Here is a 20,182-nt window from a genome sequence, read left to right as displayed (position 1 = left end):
TAGTTTGGATATATAGCTATGTCTTTTTTATTTAATGTTTCTTTTATGATTACCCATTGTCACCGTTGGGGCTCTGGCCTCCTGTGCAACTGTGCAACTTCGCTTCCATTTCTACCCATTGTCTCGACGGGGCTCACGACTGGTCATGAAGCTGGATGTCTCGGCTGACAAGACGAACATCCAAATCCGCAACGACTTCAAATAGTCTCCCCTTACTTTCCACCTCTTCAACAAAGCGCATGTCCAAATCTATCATGCGCTCTGACAAACATACCCCAATTCCGCACTTACACCGTTATACTATCCTCATACTGGATTTGCGCCTCTTCCTATTAGGGGCCTAGATGCGTCGCTAGCAGCTGACTCCCCCTTTGACCATTGGGTCTGTGGCGTTTAGATCTTGCCCAACGGTCAACCAACCATGCGCTAGCTGAGAAAAACATGCAAGGCTGAGAAAAGATGGCGATAGACTCTCGGTGCTAGATTTTATCTATGGAGGCCGTTGAGACTTGCTATGGGGCTGGATAATATATTGCTCAGGGGAAGATGCTTGCACGAGCAAAGCTGAATGTCAGCTGAATCATGGATGGAGTATAAAAAGATGTCGAATTCCTGGGTATATTCTGTTTATAAACATCAAACAATACTCTTCTCATCTCTTACACAACCTACTTTGAAACTTAACAAAACTTTCACCATGAAGTTCACTCTCATCGCTACTCTCCTGGCCCCTGTCCTGGCCGTCGACATCCCCAAGGAACTCCAGAAACGTACCGGTCAGTGCGGTGACAACTGTGCTCGTGCCGTTGTCCCTGGTTTCCGTGGCCCTGCCGTCGTTGCCTCCTACAAGGCTGAGTGTGAAGCATACCTCAAGGTGACCACCACTCCTGAAGCTAGGTAAGTAATATCCAACAGTCTTCATCTGACTTCCAAGCTAAGCTCAAGTTGTAGCACTGTCTATGTCACCAAGTCAGTTCCCACTTATGCTAGTGTTTGCTCAGGAGAGACTCGCTATCTGACTGCTTGTTCTTGTGCTGATGCATCTGCTGTTACTGTCGAGGCACCTACGCCTACTGTTACAAAGACTATTTATGTCTGAGTGAAGGCTCCTCATGTAACTAAATACCTTAGTACTTAATAGGCAGACTTGCACTCAGGTTTCACACTTGATGGGATCGCATTTTAACCAAAAAACGAGCGTTTGTTTGACGCTATTGGTAATTATGTTGTAGTAATACTGATAATTATATCAGTAATTTTTACGTCACCACCACCACCACCACCATCACCAGCGCCATTAACCAGACGCAGCCAGCCAACCCAATACCCTCATCCCACCTTATGGACATTGACCTCTCCAACATCTCCCGCACCTCGAGACTCACCCCGGTCACTGGGGAAGAACGCCCCGTCTCGACGGAGCCCGACTGCCCTTGTGGAATGTATCTACAAAAGGAACATCAAGGTTAACTTCAGTGTCTTCAATGTGTTAGGCCAAAGGTAGATAGGATGAACTCACATGCTTGTCTGGCGAGTCGGGCCCTCCGTGGCGGCAGGGGCGTCCCCAGATCTCCGGGGCAAGGAGGCGCGAGGAGGAGGTTGGAGAGTTGAGGGGGAGAGGGTTTGGGCTGGCGGACTGGCCTGGTCGCCGGTACTGGGTCTGGTGGTGGGTGATGGCCGGGGGCGATGGCCGCGGTGAGTGACGGAGTAAGTGATTGTGATGCTATCAATGTTAGCGTTTCTGAATCAGAGTAGATGATAGAATGTCCGTGATTCAGAGGCTACTTACTAGTCCTTCATTGTAATTGTTTTGCTGAAGAAGAAGAAGAAGAAAAGAAAAGAAAAACAGGATGGGCCAGAATTCGATTAAGTACAGAGTCAGTTAATTCAATAGGAAGGTACACTCCTATTCAAAATCTCAGAGCTATCTAAGGAAGTTTATATCTGGTATCTACCCGCAAGGGAAGTTCATCCTTCCTCTCCTTCGTGTCCTTCTACCATATCGGAGCTCACTTCACTCTTTCCCGGAATACACAGCTCATCATCCAGTATGGCGGCATTGGAATCATAAAAGAAGGAAGGGATAGTCGAACATTAGATCATGTGCTTGACCCGGCGTCCAAATGGGAAGGTATACTCATGGCTCCTATGAACGATCGTCGATGTGTGAAAGTCTACTAGAGGTATTGCCAGACATCGTGAAGGGTGTCGGATGAGAAGGGAAATCACTGTAATTTGGTGGGAATATGGATATACCTAGGTACCTACAGATGACTGTAGATGGTTCTTTGGTCTTGAAGTAGAAACCTAAACAGCTTAGCCACATCGTCTATGATCCGTCAAGGTCGCCAATGAAAGGCCGGGGCGAAGCAACTCATCAATTATCGGTCTAGTTCCTCGTTACATTTATGCAGAGAGTCGATTTTGAATTTCATTGAACGTGATGTATAATGATGTTTCTTAAGATAAATGATAAACCAAGTAGTAAAACGACTCTATCTCCATTCCTTCAACACTCCCCCAACGATAACCCTATTGATACAAAGAAAATAAATTACTGTTCAGTAAGCTCCATCACTCGTCACTACCAATAGCATCAATATCGATCTCGGCTGCCCGCCGTTTAACCATCAACTTCGCCTCCCGATCCCCCAGAAGACTCATTCCGAGCGCTTTCGACTTGGGAACAACGCCTTCGGGCAACTTCCAGTCATACTTGAGAAGCATATGACACAAAGCAATCTTGATCTCGTTGGCGGCGAAGAAGCGTCCTGGGCACGCGTGGAGGCCGTGTCCGAAGCCCATTTGATCGTGGCTGGTGCTGACTAGATGTGCGCGTTTATCCTGGCCAGGCGTCTGGCGCATTTGCAAGAAGCGGTATGCGTTAAATTTGGAGGCGTCAGGGTAGTACTCCGGGTTCCACTGATGCGTAGTGTCGCAGATGATCTTGGTACCCTTTTTAATTACGTCGCCGTTGGGAAGCGTAACGTCTGCCAGAGCCATTCGTCTGAATGCCCCTATTGAAGTGATTATTAGTACAGGACATATCAGCTGTAATAAAATACGTTACTTACCTAGGAGAACAGGTCGAAGTCTTTGGGATTCCTTGATAACACTATCCATAAGCTTCAAGTTATAGAACGAAGTCTTCTTAAGTCCCTCGGTACTAAGCACGGTAACAATTTCCTCTCTCAGTGGTCCAAGTAGTTCGGGCTGAAGAGCAATATTAAACATTGTCTCGGAAAGCAGATCGGTCGTCGTGTGAATAGCCACCAAAGAAAGTTTGATCTGCTCAGTAGCAGGGTCCGATTTGCCTTCGTACTCGTTTTCGAACCATTCGATCGAGTCGTCAAATGGCGATGGTCGTCCTTCAGCAATAGCTTCTTTTTTAACGGCATTTCGACGGTCGATATGCGGCTGGAGCAGGTCGCGCGCTTCTTGCAGCTTCCTTCTTACTCCTTGACAGGATGGTAGGAACCAGTGGATGTAGGGTCTGGTCCAACGAGGATAGTTGCGAAGTTCGTCGGCAGTCTGGAAGAGTTGGACGGTGTATTCGATCGACACTTTGAGCCAGTCGTCGTCCTTGCAGAGCTCTTCGCCCATGAAGATTCGTGATGACATGCGGGAGACGATTCGCATTATGTCTTCCCCGGGATTGATTGGGTGCCACTCTATGCTATGTTAGCCTTTTCATTTCTTGTTGCGGAAACCGTTGGGGTTGAAATACCGGTAGAGGTACCAAGAACATGGTTTACCCCCAAAGAGGCCTCGGCCCAAAGAGGTTTTGTCAACTTGGCCAATGCTCTTGTCAAGTATTTGTTCACAAGTGGGACTAAATCGAACGGCGATCCAATAGGCTCGAAACCAGGGATATAACCATGAGTATCCTATGATATTCAGTCACAGACCTATTTGTTCTTCAGACAAGTCGATACTTACATCTCTGGCAACTTCGGTAAAGTCCAGCTGACGCTCGCTCTTGAGAGCATCAGCAAACTCGGGCGGGATAACTAGAACATCTCCCAAGTCTGTATGTGCTTTATATGGTGTGTCTTTGTATAGGGATCGTCCTTTGGTGAGGATGTCTCTGGCGTTCTCGATGAAGTCTTGAACGACGCGCTGGTTGGACAATTCGAATGGCTTCTTTGGATTGATGTAAGGATATTGTTTACCACCGTTACCAAGAAGGGAGTACTTCAAAATAAAGAAGGAGAATAGAGTGATTCCACAAAAGAGAGCATATTGGGACTTGCCCAGAACAAGATCTAGATCAGTCGCCATGGAGGATGAATGTTGAGTCTTGTATGAGCAAACTACATCACTCTTGGGTATCATATGTTTATATTATATACATTTTTCGCCGGTTGACTAATAGGACGTCTCGTATGGAGTATTCTAGTCAGTACTAAGGATCATAACAAGGCTATTAGGGATACGGAGCGGGATCTCGTTCTGTCGGGAATTTGCAAGGGCCCGATACCGAACATCGACTCCACACCTACCGGTAGATGCATCAAGCGCGCGGCATATCTATTCCTAGATGTAGTTAGACTGTATCTAATCTTGTAGATCACTTGCATCGCATGGGGTTTATAATGTAACAGTCCATGACTAGAAGAGCGAGGTAAGCGAGTACGCGGACGTGATACTTTTAATTTTTCTTAAACGAATCATGTCCTCGATATTCCTTGTTCTTGTACCATTTTGACGTGTGTATCAATATATAGACCTCAGGGTGTCAGAAAGATTGGTCGCTAGGAGAATAAGAGACGAAATTATTGGGTCAGTTTATGCTACGGACCACACTTCTTCCGCCGTTTATTTTTGTGCCCTGAAGTTAATAAGTCAACTTTTACTGGCCAGAGACCCAGTAATCTAGGTCAAGTGGTAGTAGCCTTGCTGTTTTACCAACTTCTACATCAAGTGCGTATTCGTATTGAGACACATCCGCATGGACAGCCTCCATCATGCATGTCTTGTCACTGGTCTAGCTAGTTTCCACGGATCGGGGCACGGAACGTCCATGGACTGCGTGAACATCCCGTAAAAGAGGCCGAATAGTCATTCGGCCTCGAGCCAAGAGCCTGGAAACATCACTGGTGGAGGAACGGAGATAGTCGCCAGCGACATGAAAGGCTCATGAAGCGTCATCGAGTGATTGGACAAGCCGTACTATAGTAGTCTTGGTAATTTATGCTGCATAATATCGCAGCATTATGATCCGATTCTTGCATTGTGGCCAAGGTCTTGAGGTAGCATGTCCTTCGATGCCCCAGCATGAATGTCTGCCAAACAGATGCGACACAACGAAACAAGATATGAGATCATCATTATATCAAAGTGTTAAAAGCTGAAATAAAATGAATATTCATGTTCGGTCATATATTGAATGCAGAGCCAAGAGTCCCAGATATCAGTAACGATGGGTTGAGCCTCGTTGAACAGTTAACATAGAATGAAAGACAAAGAGTGAAACCCGACCATTCCGCCGTGCGGACAAACTGAAATAAATGTCAAAATATTGGAAATGTCTCGATTCGGACATACGTTGATGCGCATGTTAGTTACTGAGCTTTCGTGTTCGCATACTGTTCCTCGCAGTATCAAAGTCTAATTGCAAGCTTGACAAGCAATAGAAGCATGATGAAATACGTAATCTAGTTTCACATTAGTCTGCTTCTAATACTCCGAGCTTATCACCTGTCATCTATGACGTACCAGCGATATAATAAAAGGAGTACTCTCAGTGTAGTAGCTGACTGTCATAAGGGGTTGTCTGATGATACTAGCGATTGTCTCCACTACGGCGATGCCCGCGAATAATCGCCCAGAGAAGCTCTTTTCAAAGTGTGAGGCAAGGAATGACCGCAAAGAAAGAGGCATGACGTAGCCCAAGACCGCAATGATGAATCCAATGATAGCAGTTGCAAGGTTTGGTGCGAAAAAGACGACGAAAGTACCGACTGCACAGCAAGCGATACATGCCAAAGACAGAATAACGTCTCTTTTGGCGACTCTCCAACTTCTGTCCAGCCTGTAGATGGTCAAGGGCAGAACGACCAAGAATAGTATGGATAGCACAACGGCGTGTATGTAGATGAATACACTCAACTGTGGGGTATCAGCAGATGTCTGGATGGTTTAGGGTTTGAACATACGTAGAGCATATCGTGTCCAAATCTTGACCAGGTCCAAATTGCGGTATACATGACGGTTCCTTTGGCAAGATAGAAACCAAAGAAACAGGCAAAACATATGATGGAGATGTTGAGCTTTTGAACAAACCCTCCTGCGCCGGTCTGGCTGAGATTAATGGTTTGGCGGGGGGAGATATGACCAGGGTTGAGCAAAGGCTGGGCCTCGTCCGGTATCTCCTCGTCTCCTGCATCGCTATCATCGCCATTTTGATTATTGTTGTTTTTAATATGCAGTGCTGGCAAGAGGGTTAAAGAGTACATAAGGAGAGCAAGCATAATCGGCACCCAGAGGTCGGGACCCATCGATGCCGTATAGAGAAGTGGGCCTACAATACCAGGAATACCTGTGAGGCCTTGTAAGAAGGAGAAGGCGGTGGTTCTGGCATGTCCAATTAGCTCGTGCTCAAATCCAAAGCAATACGTTCAATCATACCTCTGTTCTGGTCTAACAGTGCGACTTAGAGTGGCAAAGACAAGAGCGTTGATTGCCCAAGGACCGCCGCCAAAAAGAAGAAAGACGGGTGAAATATAAAAACACCAAAGAGGAAAGACTCGCACAAGCCCTACAGAAATGTTAGACAGGTCAGGGCAGTAAGCAGAACAGGAGAGGCAATACCGAAAATGGCAATGGATCCCCAGTAAAGGACTGTGCTAATGATGCTGATTGTAAAAGCAAGACGTCCTTTTCCCTTGTCCAGAAGGATTCCCATGGGAATCAGTGCCACAGTAGCTAGAGCACGTCAGGATACACACGAGCAGAACAGAAGTATTTTTCTCTTACCAGCGAGCGGCGCCAGGAACTGTATCAATCTTATCATAGATAACCAGTGGTTTATCACCCGCTCATCGTCACAGAATTCATTTGAAGGATCTCCATGATGGCCATCTTCGTTTTGGTAGTAATGTCGGCAGACGGCAGTCACCAAGAGGTTGGGCCAGGGGTATGCAAGAAGCTCGGATCCAAGTCTTGTCAGAAATAGAACAAAGACGCAGAACCAAAAGTTGAGAGGGTATATCTCGCGTTGTTGATGACTTGATCCGTCAGTTCCGGCAACGAACCAGTGACGTATTTTTCTAAGAGGTGCAGGCCATGGTTGACCACGGTCAGTATTCAAGGGCGAGGGCATTTTCTAATACAATTTGGAATGCAAAATGACTGGGTGCACTGACTGACAGAGAGAAAGAGAAATGTTGATGATGTTAAAGAGGGGTGAGGTTGGAGACGTAATCTAGCTGGTTCATCGGGTAAGCATGATACTATCCAGGCCGGCGCGTCTGGCGCTTATCCATTAGCGCAGATCAACTGACTATTGGATTGTGGAAAAAGAAGCACGATCTGCCACAGGCCATTTCATTGGCTACTTCACTTAGACGACATGACAAGCAAATTATCGGGGTTAATGTCACTACAAGAATGTTTCAATTTGAGTTGCTGTATTAATAAGATTGGCATTTTTGACTTCCAAAAGTGAGAGAGAAAAAAAATAGGAAAGTTTGATATTTCACAGGCTGTAAAAAGCCCTAACACAAACTTTGATCAGTCTGTCTAGGTATTTAAAGATCAAGGCCCTTCTATCTTGGTTCTTGATTTCCTCCCATTTTCATAACTCAAACTTGTCCAGTCCACTACCATCACAAGAACAATCCCTCAACAATGGATTCTATCATTAATTCACTTCTCAACTGCATCTGGCCAACAGCGCAATCATACTATCACTTGTCTCAACATGAGTCAGGCGAACCTGGTCAGTCTCCTGCTCTTACCAATAATGCTCCTTCTTACATGTCCATGGGCCAACTGCCCCTAAACGTATTCGGAAACAGCTATCCTCGAAAGTCCGGTCGCATCGTCTTGAAATTTGCATCAATTACCAAGGACTTCAGGAACGACACATTCACCCTTGACCTGGACGAAGGCTGGATTGCTGCGCTTGACATCAAAGCCAAAGATGTCATTGGGTTGATGCAGGAAGGACTGTACGTGTCTGAAGAGAATGCGAAGGTGCACGAGAACTACATCGAATGGAACAACAACACTCCAGATAGAGTACTGCGTTGCTACCGCCATTACACCCTCACCGATCCCAAGTGGTCAGGTAAACTGTTAGTGCAGTCCAATGACACTAATATAGTGTCGGGTTTTCGGCTGGAGCATCTATCTGCGGATCGGGTTTATCACGCCTTCAGTACCGTCAAGAGTGGTAATGACACAAGAAAGGTCTACTGGTATGATCCACCTCCAAAGGGCCCCAAGATCAACACCCTCTTGGATGGTGAGCCCCTTCCAGGACTGTGGCCGTGGCCAAAGGAGCTGGGTGCTTCAGGAAAGAGTGAAGAGAGTTCTGACGTGGTAGAGACACAAGATAGGAAGTCGCAAGACATGGCGATGGATTAAACTACCTTATTGAGTAGATAGATACCAGATACCAACTTCCTCATATGACTCTAAGATTGTCTAAGGAGTGTACCTTCCCATTGAATCAATTGACCATATACTTAATCGAACTCTTGCTCACCGTTTCGCTCTTCTTGTTCTTCATCAACCCATCAACAAAATATTTTATCATATTTTTACAATATGAAGAATATGTAAGTGTTCCCTGATTCACAGACACTCTACTCTGATTCACCGACGCATCTACCCTGATTCACTTACTAACTTGATCAGTTTCACCATACCCCAGCGCGTGACCCGCCACGGGAACCCTCGCCATCAGTCAGGGGGAGCCAACCCATTGCCCCCCCGCTTCCACCACCACCTCCTCCTCGACGTCTCCTCCCATCGGTCGTCCGGAGGCGCCAGCAGCCGCGTCGGCGGCAGCCCAGACGGACCCCGGAAGCTCGTAAGTCTGCCTACCTCGCTTTGGAGTCACAGTTACTAATTTGAGAAATCACAATAGAAGCCAAGGGCCGTCTGGAGCTGACGACGACGTGGAAATGCAGCGTCTTCCCCTGGAGACCGAAGGGAGTCCCGAGACGTGGGAGGTGGAGGAGGTGGAAGTGGTCGGGCATGGGCTGGTTCTCCAATACTGGCTGGTGGCGTTGGTGACCGTGGTGGTGATCACCAAACTTATTCGTGGCGAATTATAATTATAACATAATTATAATATCAATACCACAGCCTTACTTTTGCTTGTTTCTCGCTTTGCCTCGTAGTGATCATGTCATTAAGTGCAACTCAGAAAATACTATGTGCCTATCTATATCACTGCCGACCTAAGTATGAGTAACTCTATTACTTTGAAGATGAACGTCTTGCCATGAAGAGAAAAAAACTTCCCAGGAACAAGGAAACTCCCGCAAAGATCTGTGCACCTAGATAATGTCCTCCATAATGTCTGATGATGATTCCAGCAATCGGAGGTCCGGTAAGAGTCGCGATACTATTAGTTGTGCATATCATACCCATCCGGACGCCCTGCTTTCGTACATCGGTCGTCAAGTCCGACAAGGCTGGTGGGTACAGGCTCATACAAGCACCAGCAAGCAGGCCGTAGACACTAGCCCAAGCGTACAGCCCTCCGACCGTGGATACCCCAGTCCATGAAAAGAGGCAGACAGCAGAGATAAACGAGGCGGGTATAATGCAAGTAATGCTTCCAAAGTGATGTGCGATGGCGTTGGGAAGCGATCGCCCGATGACTCCCACGCCGTTGACGACAAGTAAAAGATTCAGCGCATCCGAATATGCCAGGGGCTTGTCCAGTTGCGATGTTGCAAAGGAGGCCATATAGTAAAAAGGAAAGAATGTGCCCCAGAATACCTGGCCGAGTCAGTAGGTGCTTGTTTGGCTTGGATCCGAGGCGATAAACTTACAAAGAAGATGCCAATTGCGAAAAACAGGTACCCCTTTTCTTTGAAGGAGGCAAAGTCAACCCAAGGACCAGCCTTTCTTGGTGGTAGCCTTGGACGGAGGAGCAAGTTCGCCATGATCAAGGTTACCAGCTGCACCAAGCCTATCGCCCTGACCGTCCAAGCAAACCCAATCCTGCCGAGAAGCTGTCTTGCCATTGAAGGAAAGATGAGTCCGCCCACGGGGCTTCCTGTAGAGACAATGCCAAAAGCCAATGCGCGTCGTCTCTTGAAGTATGTCGAAACGACAGCCAGACTAGGGGTGAACATCAGACCGTTGCCCAGGCCGGTGCAAAGTCCTTGCGCGAGGAGAAGTTGCCAGAATGTGTCGCTGAGGGAAGTCATGAAGACTCCGAGGAGGGTCAAGACGGAACCTGCAGCAAAGGTAGCGCGAAAGTATCCGGCATCGGTCAAACGACCGGCAAAGGTACCAATGAAGAACAAGGCGGCAATCTGGACGGAGCCGATCCAGATGATCTGGCTTGCGGGATTGGGAAGATGGTTGGTGTAGTAGGTCTGGAAGACGCCAAAGGAGCTATTGTATCCCCTGAAGTCGGTCAGTATTGCTTATTTAGCATGCGAGTGCAGTCAGGTGATTCGTACCATGAGTTGAGCATCATGATATGGCCAGCGATGGCTAGACTGTTAGCTTTATTGTACCTATAGGTGACTAAGAAGCACTTGGCTTACCTGACGACCATGCCCAGAATCCGCCATCTGGAGGAGGTCCAGGATCTTTGTCGGCAACTGAAGTGCGACTCAATACACGGTCTAGAGCCGAGCGAGTACCTGGTGGTAGCTGTCTCTCCTTTTCTGTTTCGATTTGAGTGATGCCATAGTCTTGTTCAATCCCCATATCAGGGTCTGCATCTGTGTTGGATTGACTAGGCTCCTCGTCTGAGCTACTTGCATCGTCCCCTTTCTCAACCTCTCTCTCGGGAGATCTGGGATCTTGGTCACTTTGGTAGGCCATTCTTAATAGACCAAGGGGGGATGACTATACGGGGGGTTATTATATGGGGGTGAACAAATTAACAAGTATTATAAGACGACAATTGAACCTCAGCCAAAGATAACCACTAAATCACCTGTAAAGAATCGTCCAGACGAAAAAAACATTGGCCATTTCAATCAATTTAAGAATTTTCTTTTCGATGGGACTGTTGGCAAGGAGCCACTCACTAATTAGCGAAGCGGAGCTTTGTGGTTTCGCGAGCGGAGCATTTCTTGTCAAAGGAACAATCCTCAAACAACACCAACAAACAATCCCCATTGCCGACCTCTTCGATCGCGATGATATCGCCTACAGCTTGCGATAAATGTTACCCGGCCGGTCGGTTCGAAGCTACATGCCAGTCCTGCAGCAAATGTCATCGTCCCGCCATCGCAAAGTACTCGCTCTGTGCTCTTCTCGAAGAGAACAGGAAAGGCCCGATTGTCGGGCGAAGACCCCATACGTCCCGATTGCATCCCTACGAAGCTAGAAGGCAACTACTCAACTCAGAAGCGCACTAGAAGATTGCAGACTCGACAACAGTTGGATGCGAAAACACGAGGGCCGAGTGCCTTGAACCATCCTGAGGAGGACCAGCCTCGTTGAAACTATCGGCGAAGCTATTGCCAGCGCAGACAACAGTCACAGTTCATTCCGAGACGAAACTTTCTTCGAACTACGATGGATGGGATGCCTGACCATCACATTTTGTCGACTACGAAAAGAATACCCTGAATCCAACATCCGATGGATCATCAATTACACTTACACTGACTGGCCCTTCGCCGCAGAGTATCCACTCAGACCAATCGGCCTACCTATCTACAGACAAGCTACTACTCTATTCGACTATCACCAATACGGCTGACCATGTCTGCACCGGACATCATTGCAAGTAACGCAGTCTCGAAGTTGTTCAATTTAGACGACTTCACTATCTCTTCGAGGAGAAAACTATCACTATCTTCAATTATCGACGCAGAAGCTCGTCCTTGCGCTTCTGGAGCAACGAGTAGTATTCCTGGATGGGAGTGTTGCTCGTAGGGACTCTGTCACCTTCAAAGTTACCCTTGCCATGGCCGTTGAAGTGTACCTTCCAAGCTGTCACACAGTTAGCATATCAATTCGTTCCGCGCGGTCAAAAGACTTACTGCTAGCATCAAATCCAAGGTACGACCAGCTGTCGTTGAGATAAGCCTTCTCGGTACCAACACGAATTGTCTTGACAGTTCCCATCTGGCCAGGTGCCGGTCGAAGTTCTTTGAGATCGGCAACAAGCTTGATAAGACCGGTAACAAAAGCGAGGGCAACGTCCTTGGCGACACACTCGTGTTGACCATAGCTGAATGCCGATACTTCTTGCTGCTTGCGCTGGGCGTTGAACTTGTCGGCATCTGGAATCTCCTTGGGGTTTCGTCCGGCTTCACCCTGCGAGACTGTTAGAAATCTGATGTTGAAGGCATGACTGGTAGTGACTTACAAGCATGAGAACAACGGCTGTTCCAGGCGCGATGGATTGGCCATCAACTTCACCTGGTGTCTTGGAAATACGAACATTGCGCTGGGAGCTCGTCATGCGCAGAGCTTCGGCAACATAGGCGTGGAGTGTCGCATCATCACCCTTTTGAGCGATGGCCTGAACTTCAGCCCAGATAGACGCATTCTCGGGGCGGAGGAAAAAGGCCAAAACCTCGTAAAACTGTACAATAAGTCAGTGCTATACCCAACCCTTTCACAAACTGACTTACGGCTGTAACAGGAACGCCAATGCCTCCAAAGGCAGTTAGCCAGAGGTTGTCAGTAACATGGTCAATCGAGCTGCCTTGTGCAAGAAGCTCCTCAACAAGCTTGAGACCACAGGATCGTAGCGAATCCTTCTTGAGGTACGACTTGGCGCCGATTCTGTTAGAAACGGCAGAGATCAGGCCAATACCTCTGGGACGTGCCACCTCGACTTCGGAAACGAGCTTCTTGGTCGAGTCGTATATTCTCTTGACACCTTCTTGAGCACGGCGTCGGCGGTTCCACGCCTGGCCTGGGTCGTTGTTGTTGACTCCCCAGACGCGGATGTCAAGAAGGCTGCGGTAAAGCTCAGCAGCGCCAAGTTCTCCGTCAGGGTTTTCATCTGTACGCATGTCGAAATAGAACATGTCTGAGAGAAGCTGTGCGTTGAGGGGAATTGCGACGTCGCGGATGATGTCGATCTGGTCCAGACCCTTCTTAAAGGTGAAGGACTCCTTCTTGATGAGCCTAGCACCCTCACGCTCAATAAAGGTGTGAACGGCATCATGAAGATTGGGAACCTTCTTGAGAGCCTTTGTCCAGTCGGCGCGATGTTGATAGTTCTTGGCTTCATCGCCTGCAAGCATGAACCATCCATATTCCTTCTTACCAGGGAACAGGTCGTTCAATGGTTTGAGCCAGGGCACGACATACTGCTTGGTGTTGCTGAGGACCTTCTTGATGGTCTCGTTGGACATCGTCACAGCGACCTTGGCTGGTGGCTTGGGATCATCTGTTGTAAACTGGTCAAAGGTGCCAATCTCCTTGGCGATCTTCTCATTGGCACTCTTGGTGTACATGGGCTGCATGACAGCGACAGAGTTGTAGGGGAACCAGTTGGGGACACCGCGCTGGATGAGCTTGTACAGCATTGAACCACCGAGGGTCTTGTAGTCCTGCTGGACCTCGTTGTAACCCCAAGAAGTGAGGTTGGATACGGTGTAATCAATCGTGTTGAATCTGTCTGAGCGCACAAGCGTGATTGCATCAGAGAGAACAGCTCGACCGACTGAGTAGGTCGGCATGATACCGGATCCTGGGTTGCGCTGGGGCTTGATGTCCTCGACCATGAGACCAGGATAGAGCTCAACCATGTCAGGGTCAGTGTACAGCTTCTCGAGGATGTTTGCAATCTCGGGATCCGAATTGATATCGCTGAACTGGTTGTAGCGCTTGAGTCCGAAGAACTCGCGGAACTCGTTAAGAGAAGCGCACTGCCACTTGCGGCCCTGTATGATACCAAGCACTTCAACGACCTTGAGAGCCTTGGGGACCATGCGAGCTCCAAAGCAACCAGCAGGGTCCTCCATGGCTGTCTTGAGGATATTAACGAGATCCTCATCCTTGAAGGTACCATCGGCTTGACGCTCAAGACCATCAAAGGTTCGGACACTGGGGTCCTTGGGGGTGTTTGCCTCAAAGGTCATGAGGGCTTGACCAAGTTCAGTCCAGCTGACATCCTGGAGGTCCTCTGCCTTGCGGCCGGGGAAAAGCTTGAGGAAGAAGCCGTTGATCCAGCGCTCGTCTCTCTTGGAGATACACGAGTGGAAGCGATAGAGAAGGTTAAATTCAACGCTAACCTGGTTACCAACACCGCGAGGGACTCCTTCGCCGTCGAATTGCTTGTCAATAGCAACACGAGGGTCGAGAGTCCAGTCACTGGCGGAGTGGTGTGTGTTGGTGATGGCTCGAAGGTAGTCGTGAAGGCAGATGTTGATGTACAAACCACCTGTGATGAGGCGAGCCACGTTGAAGAGATCGTGGTCCTGCTTTGCAATTGCCTTGGCCTTCTCTTCCTCGGTGGCATTGGGTGGTGTTGACATCGAGAAGCGACCGTTCTCGTTGATCTTGAGCAAGATGTCGGCCACATAGTTGTGAAAACGACTGTAGAGGACAAGCATCACATTGACACCGGCAGGTTGACCCAAGAGACGCTTCTCATGGAAGGTATCAGGCTTGAGCTTACCCTCCTTCATGGTACGGATCTCAAGCTGATCCTTGAGAGAAGATCCATACAAAGGCGCAAGATCAAGGTATGAAGATGTGTCAGACTTGTTCATGTCTGTGCGGTTTGTGCGGAAGATGTCATGAATGATGATGGCGGCGTGGTAAAACAGCATGGAAGAGATACCAGCTGGGTTCTCCTTGAAGGAGCCTTCATCACGAGCCATGAGGAGATCAAAGAGCAAACCAGGATCAGGCTTGACGCCGTGCAGGCGCTTCTCAGTCCTGACAGATTTGGCGTAGGGGGTGCCAGCTTTGCCCAAGTTTGGCTCAAGGATGTTGTTGAAGCTTCCATCAGGCATGCGGTATTGATGGAGACCGTCGGGTGCTTGAGGGACTTGTTCTTTGAGGGTAACATTGGTACCTGGTACCTGAAACTCGATTGTGTCGTATTGTGCGCAATGGCTCTTGTGGTCTGGCTCTGCGCCAGCGACTTCATACTTGACGTCGCCACCAACGTAGCTCAGTGGGGGATGTTGAAGATTGCCCCAGAGAGTGTCGATGAGCTTGTTTGTAAGAGCGGTGCGAGCCTTGGAGGAGCGAGGCAGGGCAGTGAGAATACCGATGAGGAGTTCAGTAGTTCTAACTCTGTTAGTGGCAGCAATTGGGTTCAATGGACGACAACTTACCCCTTCTTATCATCAAGAGGCTGTCCCTTGGAGAGAAGCTGCTTGACAAGAGCCAAGAGATCAGCAGGACTAGCTTGGCTTCGAACACCAGCAAAATCCTTCATCAGATCCGCAACAAGCTTCTCAGGGTTGTCGAGAAGACTTGAAGGGTCTTCCTTGGAGGTGTCCTTGTAGGACTCTCCAGCCTGATACTTTTCGTTGAACGACATGATGAATATCCAAACCCTTGCTGACTTTGGGAAGAGAAGAGTTAAGGAAGTGAAGAAGGGGTTCCTGTCTTCCCATCAACAACATATCCTTCCGGTCTTTATAGGAGATACGTGATCAGCCGGTATCTCTCTCGCGAGCGGTAACTACGCCATGCACAGACAGATTCGAGTCCCCTCATTGAGGCCTTGAAGTCAGTGGCGTAAGTTGAGCAAGGGCTGTTTGTGGAACAGTACTTGATGTGCATATCGACCATCTCTCTGCCAATGCCATCTCTCGTCGGGAGGAGAAGCTATCAGCTGATCCGCGATTAGAGAGAGGATAACATCAAGAGCCGGAGTACGATATTGTGACGTGATTCGTCTATGAGCTGGTCTATGGGAAGCAAGCTGCGAGAAGAGGGGTCGAGAACATCATGTCTTACCCGTAATACCTCGAGACGGGATGCAATGGGATGCAAGATCTATCTAGGTGGGTAACTTGAGTGTTGCCGCTTTGGCGGTGACAATCACAATGGCATGTGAGATTGCAGATGAGAGTTCAGCTCTGCAGATGTTTCTCAACCTGGAAGCTCGTTGAGGCGTGTGAGAACTTTTGAGTTCCAAGACTGGGACAGTACTGATATCGACAAGGTCGCATTCCCCGTATCAATCAATGTATAGGAATGAAGCCCCGGGTCAACCCTACGCGCATCGCATCACATTCCGACCTTAGTATGCAGATCAATCATCAAGCTCCGCCAGCTCAAGTTACTCGTTAGCAACTGGCCAATGCATACGGTCCGTTCCGGTCAACAAGCGCGGGGCTATTAGATTCTGATGTCACTCGATTGGCCAACTCGATCTGCCGATGCCAGACATTGTCTCATATATTGCTGACAGGCGTTTTCTTTGCAGACTAGCGAGCAACAGAAAACACGACCTCTAAGTTGTGGGGTGCAGAAATAAATGATCCAAGATCATAGTCTAAACAGCCAAAACTAACTGGCTAACTTCATCTTCTACGCCTCAGTCGCCCAGCTTTTCCGATACCCTGAGGGCTGAAGACCCCTCCTCTCTCTTGTGCAACACCCACTGGTTGTCGATCATATCATAACGCATCATATTACTAATGGGGACACGGCCCGTCACGGCAAATAGCTGCTGCTGCTGCTTGTCTCAGCTGGCCATTCTGCCGCGTATGTACCAAGATGAAAATGAATGAGGGGTTGTGAGACCTACAGTTCATGGCATCATTATGATTTGTTATCATGGCCAAGCGATTGGCTTCGTCAATGATACTTTATGTATTATTGCCGTTGAGAAAGGATTTTTTGACTTGAGGAAAAGCAAAAAAGAAAATCGGTGAGTTTGGATGCGTCAAGCTTGCAGGTCAATGTCAGACAGCTAATTCCAACGATGACTAGTATCGACCTCGAGATCAATTCTGACAAGACAAGACAATTGCCGAGTACAAACACGAAAAACGAGGCCTTCAATGTCAAAGCTCCTGGGCCGAAACTAACCAGAATCAATCGCGATGAACCAACATCAGGGTCCAAGAAGATGAGGATGTTGTGTGACCGTCACCGACCTTTCACCCATCGGATGCGTGCATGTCCCATCCCCGCTTCTGACAAGATGAGCAGCAAGTAACTCGGTTTACATGCAGTGTAATGCAAGTTCTGAATTGTGGCTTGCTGGAACAAAAACTGCAACTGCTCGTAACAGGACACGACACAAGGTCTCACAAGCAATCTCGGCTGTCCGAAGAATGAGAAAAGTGAGACCAAGACTTATCTTGTTGATCTTCTTCTTCTCTCAGTCGTTCCCAGCCATGAAAAGGGCAACTTTTATTGCCCGGTGGCTTGCTGAGGCATGCGTGGTTGGGTTGACAAATCAATATTCTCCGATTTAGTCTCCCTACATAATCATATTATCTTGAGCGGCTGATCCGAGTCCAAGTTTGGGGAAAACAAGACATTGATCAAGAGGGGTTGTTTCGTATCCTCATGTATACTTTGTTGCTTCCGTGTCATCATTACATGCTGGGGCTGCACTAGGTTGACATTGCCGCAACTCACGGTGAAGCCGCCTGTCCGCAAGGGAGGACATGGACTGTACCTTTGCAGAAGTAATTGGTGCTTGTGATGAGACTGTGATGGACGAGAGGGGGTTTGGCCGTTTCCCCCATAAAGAAAGCTGTTCTGGTCCCCCAGACACAGGTTTTGACGTCTCTTTGCACTTTCCACCCTTATCCTTCTTCTGATATTCACGATGCCCCACGCTGAGACGGCAGACTCTACAGAGCCAAAGAAGCTCATCCTGTGCTTTGATGGCACGGGAAATACCTTTAGCGGCTCCAATGCAGATACCAATGTGGTCAAGATCCTGCGCAAGATGGACCGTAACCATCCGAACCAATACCACTACTATCAAAGTGAGAGATACCCAGTTGCTGACTCCAACAACGTTTGCTAATGATTTCCAAGCCGGTATTGGTACCTACGACATCAATGAAAAGTCCGTGAATAAGACTTTTGTTGGTGAGATTAGCAGTAGTATTTCAAAGACTGTGGACCAGGGCTTTGGAACTACGTTTGATGCCCATGTCATTGCTGGCTACCGCTTTCTCATGCGATACTACGAGCCTGTAAGTTGTGGTGTCCGTAGTGTGTTATCGAGAATACTAACAACCTCTAGGGCGCGAAAATCTACGTCTTTGGCTTCAGTCGAGGTGCCTTTACTGCCAAGTTCCTCGCCAGAATGCTCAACAAGGTCGGCCTTCTCTGTAAAGGCAACGAAGAGTTGGTCCCTTTTGCATTTCGTCTCTATCAACGCCATTTGCAAGGCGAGATCAAGGACAGTGAGACAGCCCAGTGCTCTCATGGCCACGAGGACGATGGAGATGCACCTCACTCCCATACTGGTGAAATCCGTCTGCCGGGCCAGGATCCCGCTGATGTCAGTGACGAGACCAGAGAGGCTTCAAATGAGATTGATGCTTTTAGCCAGACGTTCTGTCGCAAAGAGACGAACAGTGATGGCGAAGAGGAGAATATCAAGGTATTCTTCCTTGGCATCTGGGACTGCGTTGCCTCTGTTGCTGTTCTAGAGCGCAAGGCTCGCATGCCTGTTCCCGTAACTGGTACAGCACACCACGTTCGTCACGCTGTGGCTGTCGACGAGCGTCGTGTCAAGTTCAAGCCTGCTCTTCTTGCACAGGACATCAGAGCTGCTGTTCACAACCACAAGCCAGCCGCTGAAGAAGACATCAAAGAGGTCTGGTTCCCTGGTAACCACGGCGATGTCGGCGGTGGCTGGCCTGTCGTGGTCGCAGAACAGGCTGATTCCAAGAAAAAACAGCCTCTCCTGTGCTCGTCTGAGCAGAGCCTGATTGAAGAAAACGGGTCTGCTCAGCCGAAGCCTCCGGTGGTCAAGCTGTCGCTCTGGGGCCGCTTCAAGAATGCCATCAAGACGTGGAAGGCCGACAAGGCTAGCACTGATCTGAACAACGACTGGCTTCAGATGAGCGACATTCCTTTGGAGTGGATGATTCGCGAAGTCAAGAAGTGCGGTGAAAAGGACCCCAGTGCTCAAGTCCATTGGTGTCACAGCCTTGAGCCATTTGAGAACATGATGAAGGATCCCCAGCGACGCATGGAAGCAACCCATGGATTCATGCACGACACCCTTGCTTTTGGATACGGAACTGCATTTTTCAAGGTCCTCATGTGGAAGTTTATGGGTAAGCAGCACATCTCAGTCATTGATTACTTGTGTATGGGCCAAAGAGCTAACCTGATGTAAACAGAATGGCTACCTTTTCTCACGCGATGGGAACTAGACGACGCGACGAGCGACAACGTCAAGCTGCTTGGATGGAAGCCTGTCACATTCCCTCCCAACATGGGATCATACCGTGACATTCCCCGCGGCGCAGTGTTGCATCGGTCGTTGCTTGACCGGCTACAAACATTCTCCAACTATGAACCCGGCAACAACCACGGTGACAGGACAAATGACTGCTTCAAGGGCCGTAACAAGGCCCTGGTGTACACGGGCAAGATAACGGACAACTTGACTCCTGAGCAGGCTGAGCGATTGAAAGAGTCGCATTTCAGGATTCACTCAGAAGGAGGAAACTTGGTGTGGGAGGAGGATGAGCGACATCAGACATATGACTTTAACCCTCACTTCAAGGGTGCTGAAAACCGGGGACATTTCCACTAGTTTAATGAGATGGTAAATGAGGTGCGGATACTGCTGATCAGACGGGAAGGAGGCCAAGTTTGTTGGTGGTTTGTTTCTACGGTATGGGACTGTAGATCGTTACATTGTGTACCTACGGATATACGAGCTGTTATCTCTGAACTGCAGCGTCTAAGAGATACGCAGATAGCGCTGAAGTTTCTTGTTCTGGCAATTCGTCCGCTACAGTGGAGAGTCTCCCCGTGATCCGTCAGCTGAACACTGACTAGGTAGTGACTATGGTGGGTAGTGTCACAGGTAGTAAACTCCACTACAGCGTATAGCTAG

General features: G+C 48.5%; 9 protein-coding genes across 9 annotated transcripts; 4 read left to right on the top strand and 5 right to left on the bottom strand.

Annotated features, from left to right (window-relative positions):
• Window positions 1–697: 697 nt before the first annotated feature.
• FGSG_02674 (uncharacterized protein) lies at window positions 698–1,099 on the top strand (the record flags this gene model as incomplete). Its single annotated transcript, XM_011320323.1, has 2 exons — window positions 698–897; window positions 952–1,099. 2 exons carry the CDS (start codon window positions 698–700, stop codon window positions 1,097–1,099), a joined length of 348 nt encoding a protein of 115 aa, XP_011318625.1.
• Window positions 1,100–1,259: 160 nt separating this feature from the next.
• FGSG_02673 (uncharacterized protein) lies at window positions 1,260–1,800 on the bottom strand (the record flags this gene model as incomplete). The annotated part of the gene is made up of 3 exons (XM_011320322.1): window positions 1,260–1,446; window positions 1,520–1,723; window positions 1,790–1,800. 3 exons carry the CDS (start codon window positions 1,798–1,800, stop codon window positions 1,260–1,262), a joined length of 402 nt encoding a protein of 133 aa, XP_011318624.1.
• Window positions 1,801–2,468: 668 nt separating this feature from the next.
• Window positions 2,469–4,966, bottom strand: FGSG_02672 (uncharacterized protein; the record flags this gene model as incomplete). The annotated part of the gene is made up of 6 exons (XM_011320321.1): window positions 2,469–3,017; window positions 3,075–3,671; window positions 3,728–3,887; window positions 3,940–4,194; window positions 4,503–4,530; window positions 4,857–4,966. The coding sequence occupies 6 exons, from the start codon at window positions 4,964–4,966 to the stop codon at window positions 2,575–2,577; spliced, it is 1,593 nt and encodes a 530-aa protein (XP_011318623.1). The 3' UTR covers window positions 2,469–2,574.
• A 637-nt stretch (window positions 4,967–5,603) lies between these two features.
• On the bottom strand, window positions 5,604–7,324 carry FGSG_02671 (uncharacterized protein; the record flags this gene model as incomplete). Its single annotated transcript, XM_011320320.1, has 6 exons — window positions 5,604–5,657; window positions 5,719–6,111; window positions 6,159–6,576; window positions 6,631–6,760; window positions 6,814–6,927; window positions 6,979–7,324. The coding sequence occupies 6 exons, from the start codon at window positions 7,322–7,324 to the stop codon at window positions 5,604–5,606; spliced, it is 1,455 nt and encodes a 484-aa protein (XP_011318622.1).
• A 527-nt stretch (window positions 7,325–7,851) lies between these two features.
• On the top strand, window positions 7,852–8,592 carry FGSG_02670 (uncharacterized protein; the record flags this gene model as incomplete). The annotated part of the gene is made up of 2 exons (XM_011320319.1): window positions 7,852–8,293; window positions 8,330–8,592. The coding sequence occupies 2 exons, from the start codon at window positions 7,852–7,854 to the stop codon at window positions 8,590–8,592; spliced, it is 705 nt and encodes a 234-aa protein (XP_011318621.1).
• Window positions 8,593–8,775: 183 nt separating this feature from the next.
• FGSG_12176 (uncharacterized protein) lies at window positions 8,776–9,287 on the top strand (the record flags this gene model as incomplete). Its single annotated transcript, XM_011320318.1, has 3 exons — window positions 8,776–8,786; window positions 8,866–9,040; window positions 9,141–9,287. The coding sequence occupies 3 exons, from the start codon at window positions 8,776–8,778 to the stop codon at window positions 9,285–9,287; spliced, it is 333 nt and encodes a 110-aa protein (XP_011318620.1).
• A 296-nt stretch (window positions 9,288–9,583) lies between these two features.
• FGSG_02669 (uncharacterized protein) lies at window positions 9,584–10,669 on the bottom strand (the record flags this gene model as incomplete). Its single annotated transcript, XM_011320317.1, has 4 exons — window positions 9,584–9,615; window positions 9,672–9,960; window positions 10,014–10,584; window positions 10,653–10,669. The coding sequence occupies 4 exons, from the start codon at window positions 10,667–10,669 to the stop codon at window positions 9,584–9,586; spliced, it is 909 nt and encodes a 302-aa protein (XP_011318619.1).
• Window positions 10,670–11,944: 1,275 nt separating this feature from the next.
• On the bottom strand, window positions 11,945–15,667 carry FGSG_02668 (uncharacterized protein; the record flags this gene model as incomplete). Its single annotated transcript, XM_011320316.1, has 5 exons — window positions 11,945–12,144; window positions 12,195–12,471; window positions 12,524–12,742; window positions 12,792–15,417; window positions 15,459–15,667. 5 exons carry the CDS (start codon window positions 15,665–15,667, stop codon window positions 12,014–12,016), a joined length of 3,462 nt encoding a protein of 1,153 aa, XP_011318618.1. The 3' UTR covers window positions 11,945–12,013.
• A 2,253-nt stretch (window positions 15,668–17,920) lies between these two features.
• Window positions 17,921–19,876, top strand: FGSG_02667 (uncharacterized protein; the record flags this gene model as incomplete). The annotated part of the gene is made up of 4 exons (XM_011320315.1): window positions 17,921–18,083; window positions 18,136–18,296; window positions 18,347–19,391; window positions 19,458–19,876. The coding sequence occupies 4 exons, from the start codon at window positions 17,921–17,923 to the stop codon at window positions 19,874–19,876; spliced, it is 1,788 nt and encodes a 595-aa protein (XP_011318617.1).
• Window positions 19,877–20,182: the final 306 nt, after the last annotated feature.

This window comes from Fusarium graminearum, chromosome 1 (assembly GCF_000240135.3).
Source record: "Fusarium graminearum PH-1 chromosome 1, whole genome shotgun sequence".
In the NCBI taxonomy this organism is placed as follows: domain Eukaryota; kingdom Fungi; phylum Ascomycota; class Sordariomycetes; order Hypocreales; family Nectriaceae; genus Fusarium; species Fusarium graminearum.
This window is presented reverse-complemented; position numbering and strand designations above follow the sequence as displayed.